Raw genomic sequence first — 11,212 nt, 5'->3', positions numbered from 1 at the left:
AATTGTCCCTGATCAGATCTCAGTATTTACTGAGCAGAAAGTAACACCAGGTATTGTTCAAGAGAAGATTAAGTCCTGGGTGAAAAAAAAACAGAAGGTTGGATTCCCATTTCCTTTTCCCCATGACACCTGCTGGAAAATGATGGGCCAGAATTCTGACAGAGAAACTGAGGTAGAGTTGTAAACTCACCAAATTACTCAGGAGTCCTTGTAAAGTACTGAAATGCTGCAGAACAACATTCTGCAGCAAGAATGGATGACCTCCTGACATCCCATCATCTTAGCTCAGGCACTCTCAAAGTCAGTCACTGCCCTCCCCTCCCCCCATTCCCACCCCACCCCCCCATCACTGTACATTGTATCCTCACTGTGCTCCATTACCAACCATACATAAAACTACCTTCTATCCTCCTACATTTTTTGTTGAATCAGTTTGAATCCTTAGTGCTCATGGCAGGATGGGGATTATTCAGGTTATGATGATACTGATTGTGGTTCAATATAATTCTCCTGATGCTGATGTCCCACAGTGGCTCATGGTGCCCAGTTTTGAGATGCCAGGTGTATTCAAAATCTGACTTGTTTACAATCGGACTGCGCTTCACAACATGATAGAGGGTATTCTTCAAGCAAAGACAATGTACCTGTACATCTCTAGTGATACTGTCATGGACACATACATCCGCCACAGGGGCAGTGATGAAGTTGAGTTCAAGCAGATTTCTTCCTCTTGTTACCTCTCTCTCTCCACCTGCTGCTGGCTCAGTCGAGCAGTTAGAGCTTTTAAGGCTTGATCGACACAATCTGCTGCGCTTTTCCAGCAACACATTTTTCAGCTCTGATCTCCAGCATCTGCAGTCCTCACTTTCTCCAACACAATCAGTAGTTGGTGAAAGTAGACATTGAAAACCCCCATGCCTCACTGTGTGCCCTTATCTACTTCAGTGCTCACTTGACATGGTGTTCAACACGGAGGAACATTGGCTCATTGGCTGAGCAAAGGAGGCCATTACATAGTAGTGAGCAGGACATTCTTTCCAGGGCAACTCTTTCCCAATGTACACCACAGTGAGTGGGACAGGTCAGAGCTGAGGATGCTGATGGTGGTGTCAGGGACACTGTGTGTAAGGTATAATTCTACGTGTACAAAGAACATTACAGCACAGGAATAAGTCCTTCGGCCCTCCAAGCATGCAGTGATCCAGATCCTCTATCTAAACCTATCACCTTTTACCTAATGGTCTTTATCCCTCTGCTCCCTGCCCATTCATGTATCTGTCTAGATACATCTTAAATGATGCAGTCATGCCTGCACCGACCACCTCCACTGGCGACACATTCCAGGCACCCACCACCCTCTGTGTAAAGAACTTCTCATACACATCTCCCCTAAACCTCTCACTTTGAACTCGTGACCCTGAGTAATTGAGAGTCCACATTCTGGGAAAAACCTTTTTGCTATCCACCCTGTCTTTAACTCTCATAATTTTGTAGACCTCAGTCAGTCCCCCCATAAGCTCCGTCTTTCTAAAGAAAATAATCCTAATCTACTCAACCTCTCTTCATAGCTAGAGCCCTCCATACCAGCAACCTCCTCTGCATCCTCTCCAAAGCAACCACATCCTTTTGGTAAGGTGGCGACCAGAACTAAACACAGTATTCCAAATCTGGCTGAACCAAAGTCTTATACAACTGTAACATGACGTGCCAACTTTTGTGCTCAATACTCTGTTTCTTGAACGAAAGCATGCCAAATGCCTTCTTGACCACTCTATTGACCTGCATTGCCTCCTTCAGGGTACAATGGATGTGAACACCCAGTTCTCTCTCTACATCAATTTTCCCCAGGGCTTTTCCATTTACTGTACAGTTTGCTCTTGCATTGGATGTTCCAAAATGCATCACCTCCCATTTGCCTGGATAGAACTCCATCTGCCTTTTCTCTGCTCAACTCTCCAAACTATCTATAATCTGCTGTATTCTCTGACAGTCCCCTTCACTGTCTGCTACTCCAACAATCTTAGTGTCATCTGCAAACTTGTTAAGCAGATCCCCTATACCTTCCTCCAAATCATTTACATATATCTCAAACAACAGTGGTCCCAGTATGGATTCTCCATTTTGAGAAACTTCCTTCCACTACTACTCTCTGTTTCCTGTTTCTTTTAGATTAGATTAGATTCCCTACAGTGTGGAAAGAGGCCCTTCGGCCAAACACGTCCACACCGACCGTCCAAAGAGTACCTCACCCAGACCCATTCCCCTCGGACTAATGCACCTAATATGAGGAACAATTTAGCATGGCCAATTCACCTGACGTACACATCTTTGGACTGTGGGAGGAAACTAGAGTACCCAGACGAAACCCACATAGACACAGGGAGAATGTGCAGCCAGTACTCTATCCACATAGCTCGTACACCCTGGACCCCATGCAACTTCACCTTCTTCATCATCCTACCATGGGGAACCATAGGTCAGTGAGACAGTCTCACACTTTGCACAAATCCACATGATGTTAGTAAGAAGGAGTTTATAGGCTGGATAGAGCTCGCACTATAGTTCTGGATGTTAACACCGGCTGGGGCAATGTCTGTGGTCTGTCTGGTTTCATTCCTTTTTCTAGGCTTTGTAGTGGTTTAATATGATGGAGTAAGTAGCTCACTAGGCCATATCAGAGAAATGGCTATGGAGTCACACCTAGGCCAGACCAAGTAAGGTTGGCAGATTTCTCTCCCTGAAGACATTCTTAGACCAAATGGATTTTTAGAGCAATCATTCAATCCAAGTTAATTAACTGAATTTAAGTTCCATGGTGGGAGTTTACCCCATGTCCACATGCTATTCACCCGTACCTTTAAGTTATTAGCCCAGTGACAAAACCTAAGGGCCAGAGTATCTTGGTAATTTTTACTGCACACTTTCCCAGCACATTGAACATAGCTTTACAAAAAATAAAAGCAGACAGAGAATGTGGGAGGAGCTCAGCATATTTCTCAGCATCCGTGGAGGAAGAGAAACAGCGTTGGGTCCAGAACTCCTTTGCTCAGTTTCTCCCGTGCTCTTGGTGTTTGTTTCACATTTCCTGCATCTGCAGTCTTTTACTTTTTATTAAAATGGGAGATGGTTTCCAGGATTATTTGGGGGAAGGAGGGAGCAGGTGATGGGGTAAGATGGGAGAAAGTTAGAGAGGAAAACTCGAGGCAGGATCCCACTTGTCCCCTTCCATTCTATGCCTGAAAGACAGTAGAAAGATCCAGATGAAGATAGAGTAAGATGAGGTTGAGAGCCACCCATCATGATCGGTTTGTTACAGGTAGTTATTTAGTAGGAAAAATTCAAAGCAATATGTAAACTGACACTCACAGCACACACTATTGTGGGAGAGTTTCATATGTGCTTGGACAGTATGTACTGAAGAAGTATTCGAGTAAAGAGTGACTTCCTCTGATTGGAATTTTTTGCTGACTTGATAAAAAACTCCAAATATGTACCCCTTTCGTCTTTGAGAATTCCTTTTCAATATCATCATTGTTTTTGTTCCATCGATTTTTTTCAAAGTAGTTTTTCCAATTGTTGAATGGAATCGGGTAAAACCAGTTGTCAGACAAGAACATAATCCCTTTGCATCCTTTGTTGAAGAGGCTTGCAAGATTGTCAGTTCCACACCATTTCTTCACCATCCGGGTTATGAGTCCAGGACCCTGATGACCCCAAGTTGCTCCATTGAATTTCTCAACAAAATCCCTCAAGCAACTCTCGACATAAGAATGAGAGCGGTTAAATCCCAAAGCTGCATTATTCGCAAAATGTATTGATTCTGCACCGATAAAGTTTTGGAATTCCAAGGGTTTGATTGAAATGATATCCGTGTCCAGATAGATGCCCCCATACTTCCACAGTAAGGCTAGCCGACAGCCATCAGCGAGCACATGGAACCAGTATCTTTCCTTGTTGGGATCTACCTGTAAAATAATAGAATAGAGGTTCATCAATTACGAGTTTTGATGTTTTAAATCACCCCTCCCTCCAAATATTGTCCTCTCCCTCCACACAATGCTCATTGGTTGTGCACCAATTCCTGAGAGCACTTTGTAACAGGCTGCAAGGTGGGCCTTGAGGAGATGGGAACCTGGGCTGGTTCAGTCTTAAACCTGCACACTCTTTCAATGGAGAAAAGCTGCAGCCTCTTTCCCCATTGCTCCCAGCACAGTCTCCAACTTCAACCACAAGTGCCAGTGTCCTGGGAACCACACCACAGCCAAACGCCAAGTATAACTTTCGTTCAAACAGATACAAAACTACCCACTCAGGCTCGAGATTGAGTGGGAATCCAGTGTGGATTTCTGACCACATTCCTGCCAAAAAGGATCAAATTTCCAGTGAATAGCTGAAAGAATGACACATCTCCCTCATAATTGTATACATTTCCATCATGACTATGGTGCTGGAAAAGTACAGCAGGTCAGGAACCATCAGAGGAGCAGGAGAATCGAGGCTTCAGGCAAAAGCCCTTCATCACGAATGAGGCTTCTGGGCCAGCAAGCTGGGAGATAAATGGGAGAGGGGTTGGGGCTGGGGGGGAAGGTAGCTGGGAATATGATAGGTAGATGTAGGTGGGGGTGAATGTGATAGGTCGGAGAGGAGGGTGGAGCGGATAGATGGGAAAGATGATGGACAGGTCAAGAGGGTGGTGCCCAGTTGGACACTTGGGATTGCGATAAGGTGGGATAATGGAAATGAGAAAACTGGTGAAACCTTTATTAATCCCATGTAGATGTAGGGTTCCAATGCAGAAGATTAGGAGCTCTTCCTCCAGGCATCGAGTGGTTAGAGTTTGGCAATGAAGGAGGCCCAGGACCTGTTGGAGGAGGATGTGATATATATGGATGTTGGTGGGGTGGAAGGTAAGGACTGGGGGGAGGGGGGGTCTGTTCTTGTTGTGTTGGGAGGAGTGGGGTCCTATGACAGAGGAGCAGGAGGTGGAGGAGATGCCCTGGAGGGCACCGTCGAGTGGTTAGGGCAATTGTGGTCTTTGAAAAAGGAAGCCATCTGGGATTTACTCTGGTGGAATTGTCATCCTGGGAAAAGATGTGGTTGAAGCAGAGGAATTGGGAATAAGGGATGGCATTTTTATCAGTGACAGGGTGGAAGAAGGTATAGTCCAGGCAGCTGTGTGAGTCTGTGGGTTGGTAGTAGATGTCCGTGGTCAGTCAGTTACCTGAGATGGAGATGGAGAGGTTCAGGAAGGGAATGGAGGTCTCCAAGATGGTCCAGGTGAATTTGAGGTTGGGGTAAAAGGTATTAATGAAGTCGATGAACTGTTAAACCTCCTCGTGGGAGCATGAGGTAGCACTGATACAGTAATTGATGCAGGGGAGGAAAAGGTGGGGGATGGTCGCATCATCGCATCATCCTCTGCCACTTCCATCACCTACAAACAGACCCCGACACTAGGGGCATATTTCCTTCCCCACCTCTATCAGTGATCTGGAGAGACCATTCTCCCTGTGTCTCCCTTGTCAGATCCATGCACCCTCCCCCCACCCCCCTCCCCCCCCCACCACCACACCTCACCCCACTCCCGGCTTCTTTCCTCGCCACTACTGCAGGATGTGCAAAACCTGCGCCCATACCTCACCCCTCACCTCCATCCAAGGTCACAATGGCCTCCACATCCAACAGAAATATACTTGTACCTCCATCAATGTCATCTACTGTATCCGTTGCACCCGATGTGATCTCCTCTCCTCTGGGAGAGAGGACGCCAACTTATGGATCATTTCAGGGAACATTTCCAGGACACCTGCACCAACCAACCCCACCGCCTCGTGGCTGAACACTTCAACTCCCCCTCCCACTCCAGCAAGGACTATGCAGGTTCTGGGTCTCCTCCATCGCCAAACCTGCCGCCTGGAGGAAGAATGCCTCATCTTCCATTTGGACCCTCCAACCACATGGGACTAATTGGATTTCCCCAGTTTCCTCATTTCCCTCCCCCCACCTTATCCCAGTTTCAAGCCTCCAACTTGGCAGCACCCTCTTGATCTGCCCATTGTCTTTCCCATCCATCCATTCCACCCTCCTCTCTGACCTATCACCTTCTTCCCCACCTTCATCTGCCGATTGCATTCCCAGCAACCTTCCCTCCAGCCCCAGCCCCTCTCCCATTTATCTCTCAGCCATTCCGGCCCACAAGCCTCCTTCCTGATCAAGGGCTTATGCCTGAAACATCAATTCTCCTGCTCCTCAGATGCTGCCTGACCTGCTGTTCTTTCCCAGCACCACACTCTCAACTCTGATCTCCAGCACCCGCGGTCCTCACTTTCTCCTCCATCTCAATCATGTCCCCCTTCAATCTCCTTGCTCCAGCAAAACAACAGCAGTCTGTCCAATCTCTCTTCATCACTGAAACTCTCCAGACCAGGCAACATCCTGGTCAATCTTCTTTGCACACTATCCAGTGCAATCACATCACACCATGGTTATGTTGACTGGCTTAAGGGAGTGAATTTCCTTTCCTGCTCCTATTTCAGATTTTCTTACATCATTTCAAGCTTTCTTGAGAAAACAGACTTCATATTTGGGTCTTTATACTCATGTCTGTCTAAGTGTAAATATCTTGTACCTACTTCCCAGTGAAAAACATCCAGTTTTCCTTTGATCTCTGACAAACAATCCCCCACTGCTCACTGTCAGACTGACTTCAGATTAATCTGTTCATTTTGCCCGAGGTTTAAATTCACAGCCCCAGAACACAAGTCTTATATCCCCAAATCATTCCCCATCCCCAACAGTAAAACAGAGCTGAACCCGAATGGGAACAGCATGACTCTGAATTCAGCCCTGAAAACTCTACAAATACAGTTCTAGTGAAGAGAAAACTGCTGATCTCCACTTTATAAACAAGGCAGATTGTCAGATTATTGACTAGAAACTTAAACTGGATCATAAACAATCAGTGTGTTTCATCCCAACACTCAAGTATTTAAGTAGCTGGGATTTTCCAATTTGTATCGTTTGAATGTCAGGGTGACTGCTCATTTCAAACACTAAAAGATTACTCTTTTCACCAGGACTGCCACCAGGAAAGTCTCATGTCTTCATCAAAATCCAGTTCTGGAAAAGGTTTACAAATAATAGAACTCAGTGGAGGATTTTTGGAGAAACACTGGCCTGTAGCCGATAGAATAATTAAAACTGCACAACTCTAAATCTCAATGTTTCTTCTCCAGGGTTTATTGGGAACCAATGCTACTTTACAAATGATAAAAATCAAACTGCAACAGTTGTTAACATGTTAACATTGGCATGCTGTCATTAACTTGAATGTGAGCAGCAGTGTAATAATTCCAATGAATGAAGTGAGATTGGCTTGAACTAGAATGTGTGCCAAATGTGAAATTCGAAATTATGACTGATCTGGATTGACTGATAAGCTGGGACAGTGAAAGGAGCTGAGAAAATACCAGAGACTGACTGTAATTTCATCCTCCACACTTTGAACAGCTGCCTGATCATAGTGACAATGCTGGTTTGCGTGATTTTAAGTTAATTACACTGGACGTGAGCCAATGAACTGCCATTGGTGTGAAATTGCTCCTGGCTGCATTTCCAAGCCCCTTGTCTCTTCTGGTAGGAGATTGGAAGCCAGCATTGTCCTACACTTACAGAACCTGGGGGAATCTGGAATCAATGGTGTGTCCCCAGAATCACCAGCAGCAGGAGGACTATCTCCAGGCGAACTTGCTCTCGATTAAAAGCTGCCATGCTTGTGGAACAGTTGGAAATGCTTCATATTACATGGCAAGAGGAGGTGGCATAGGAGAGCTCAGTGTAGGACATGGTCATCCTGTTCCCAGTGAGAAAGAGCGAGGCTGACAGATAAAGCAGACAAAAGGAATGGAATTCAATAGCGGTAGAGCAAGAACCCCCTCAGATGTTGGAAATAATCCTGATGGATTTACAGGGATGGATATCAATGATGCAGATGGCAAAGGTAACTCTCAGAAGGAAGATCATGGGCAAAGTCACTGCATTGTGGGATAGCCAGATATGGTATTGACAGAGTTAAATAGAAATTCTAATTTTGGAAAAAACCTTTCCTGTAGGTACAACTGGGACCCAAATGGTTTGTTTCTTCCCAATGTATACTCACCGAACTGATTGAGTCTCTTTCCCTCTCTCACTCATGAATTGACTTCAATCCTGATTTTCTGCGGACTCTGAGTCTCCATTTAATGGATAAAGAAAAGAATTGATCCTGGTTCTTCTGCATCTCTATGTCTTTGATGAACGAGGTCAGTCACCAGTTGAAACTGCTACCATTCTCCCAGGAATGGTTCCCCTGAGATCCACTGCCTAAGCCACACCTTCTGTGTTTGACATTTTGTTGGGTAAGTGTGAGTTGTGTCATGTTTTTCCATGATTCACACCATGAGATCCAGCAGGACTTTTCACCAATTCTTACCCAACACGTCTGATTAACAACCTAACCTGTTCCTGAGCTCATAGTGTCCTTGATACAGCATTTCAATGAGAGTTAGCGGGGCTGCCCGAGGGATAACACTGAAGTGCAGAAACATCCTGTAAATGGAATGGAAAAGTACCACAAGGGGTCATAAAGGCTGAGCATCTTGAAAGCCAATATCGGTAGATATGGTATGTGTGTGTGCGTCTGTTGTGTGTTTGTATGTGTGTATGTGTGTGTGTGTGTCTCTGTGTGTGTGTGGGTGTGTAGTCGATACCCATGGATCGTGCCCTGAGACTTTGGAACCTAGGCTCCAACCTGGAGGTCACAAGCTCACTTTATCTCTCAATGAATGAACAAAACATGGAGTGAGGTGCCACCAGCATTGAATTTGGCCTCACTGGACTTCTCACACGATTGCCTGAAATCTTTCCTTTGCCCACAGCATTCAAGCCACAAAACAAATCTGTTCTGAACTTGATTGCAAAACATATCAAAAAACAAAGCAAAATAGTGCAGATGCTGGAGATTTGAAGTAGAAATAAAAGTTGATGGAAAAACTCATCAAGTCTGGCAGCAAATGCAGGGAAAGAAACCGAGCTCATATTTTGAATCTGGAATTGGGTTTTCTTCTGATGAAGTTAAATTGGACTCAAAGTAATCCCATTTTTCTCTCTACACAGATGCTACTTCCTGTTTATATTTTAATTTAAAACCCACAGGACATCCAATTCAGCATTATCCATCATCGTCCACATAGAAACAGGGACTTAGCTTGTCAGTGTAAAGTTTACTATTGATTTTTCAGATTGATGGACATTAGTAGCATTTACCATTCACAAAATCAAGCAGCCAGTTTTATAAAACTCCTTACCTTCTCATACCATCCAGCTAAGGGTGTGTTGTTGAACAATTCTTTAGGATTCAAGGGCAAGATGATTACGTTCTTGAATGAAGAAAGCAGACGGATGCCTTTGTACTCAGGTTCTTGATACCCAGATATATTCCCATTGAATGCTTTCATGAAGTAATAAACTGGTTTGTTTGGGTTTAGTCGAGCTGCTGATTCGATGCCACACATGGCCAGTGAGGAAGGGTTGAGTTGACTGGACGTCTGTAGAAACATGATTCCCGGGTCTGTGGATGGGTGTGGGTATTTCACACTCACTGTGGAGCTTGATGTTGGTAATTTAATTTGGTCAGTGCCAACTGGATTGCCCATGTAGCTTGCCAGTGTATTTGGCAACTCACTTAATTTTAAAATTGTCTCATTCAAAGAGGGAATTAAAAGCAAGTAGGCAGCAAGAGCAAATACCAGCATGAGGAAAAATACTGCAAATTTTGCAATACCCTTCATCACTGAAGATAGTTCTGTAATGATCACTGTGAGAAGAAAGAATTGTCAATTATAAACAGTTCAGTTCATACACTCATACTTGGGAACACTTACAAGCTCAAAATCAAAGCATTTCAGTAAGTAGCAAATGGAACATAAGAGCACAGGTAATACGACCAGAAGGAGACATCGGACCAACCTAGCCTGCTCCATCTTGGAATACAATTATGGCTGATCTTGGGTTTCAATTCCACTTTCCTTCCCAGTCCACATTCCCCCCTAATTCCCTGAAAGATGATAAGTCTGACTATTTCAGCATTAGAAATTTCAATCATGGAGCACCCTCTGGGATATAAAACCAAAAATGTTCATGATCCATTGAGTGAAGTCCTTATCCTGAGGCTGTTCACCAAAGGCCTTGATTTCCCAAATAGTGGAAATGATTTCTCAGAGTCCATCCCCTTGAATGCTTCAGAATCTTATGTTTCAATGGAATTGCTTTTTATTCTTCTGAACACAGTGAGTATAGCTCGGATACAGAGAGCTCTGGAGAAACTCAGCAAGTCTGGCATCATTGAGGCAACATGATGGCTCAGTGGTTAGCACTGCTGCCTCACGGCACCAGGGACCCAGGTCTGCGTCCCACCTCGGGTGGCTGTCTGTGTGGAGTTTGCACATTCTCCCCGTGTCTGTGTGGGTTTCCTCGGGGTGATCTGGTTCCTTCCCACAATCCAAAGATGTGCAGGTTAGGTGAATTAGCCATGCTAAATTGCCCATAGTGATAGGTGCGTTAGTCAGAGGTAAAAGTAGGGGAATGAGTCTGGTGTGTGTCGGTGTGGGCTGGTTGGGCCAAAGGGCCTGTTTCCATACTGTAAGGAATCTCATCTAAAATTGAAGGAGAAAGAAATGGAAGTTTGTGTTTTAAATCTGTAGGAGAAAACTCTGGAGAAGAATCATACTGGAGTCAAAACATTAAATGTTTTTCGCTCCACAGATGTTGCCAGACCTGCTGAGTTCTTCCAGTACTCTCTTTGTGTATATTCCACATGTCCAACATCCACAGTACTTTGCCTTAACTCAGACAGCTGAGCAAATCTTTGCTCTACCAACAACAATGCAGTTATGTCCTTCCCTAATAGGGGAGACAAAAGATGGACAAAGTATCCCTGATGTAGTCTCATAAATGTCCTACACAATTGTGGGAAAACTTCCTTACTTTTATATTCCTTTCCACTTGCAATAAACGGCTTAATTTCATTTATCTTCAATGGCTGTACTAGCATGCCATCTTTTTGTGACTCATCTACCAAGACAGTTAGATCCTTCTGCACTTCAGAGTTTTTGCAAACTCAGTCCATCAAAATAGTATACTGCTTTTGCATTTCTTGTGAGAGGGATTATGTTCT

The 11,212-nt window shown here is 44.6% G+C and overlaps 1 protein-coding gene across 3 annotated transcripts in view; it reads right to left on the bottom strand.

Moving 5' to 3' along the window:
* Nucleotides 1-346: 346 nt before the first annotated feature.
* LOC140479177 (lactosylceramide 4-alpha-galactosyltransferase-like) overlaps nucleotides 347-11,212 on the bottom strand; it is a 31,615-nt gene continuing 20,749 nt past the window's right edge. For all 3 annotated transcript variants that reach the window (XM_072573182.1, XM_072573183.1, XM_072573185.1), the window contains exons 2-3: nucleotides 9,345-9,853; nucleotides 347-3,965 (exon numbers count right to left, since the gene is read on the bottom strand). In XM_072573182.1, the coding sequence (XP_072429283.1) occupies nucleotides 3,375-3,965; nucleotides 9,345-9,827 (1,074 nt within the window). In that variant the 5' untranslated portion in view covers nucleotides 9,828-9,853 and the 3' untranslated portion in view covers nucleotides 347-3,374. The remainder of the gene's footprint in view (nucleotides 3,966-9,344; nucleotides 9,854-11,212) is intronic.

This window comes from Chiloscyllium punctatum, chromosome 6 (genome assembly GCF_047496795.1).
Source record: "Chiloscyllium punctatum isolate Juve2018m chromosome 6, sChiPun1.3, whole genome shotgun sequence".
In the NCBI taxonomy this organism is placed as follows: domain Eukaryota; kingdom Metazoa; phylum Chordata; class Chondrichthyes; order Orectolobiformes; family Hemiscylliidae; genus Chiloscyllium; species Chiloscyllium punctatum.
This window is presented reverse-complemented; position numbering and strand designations above follow the sequence as displayed.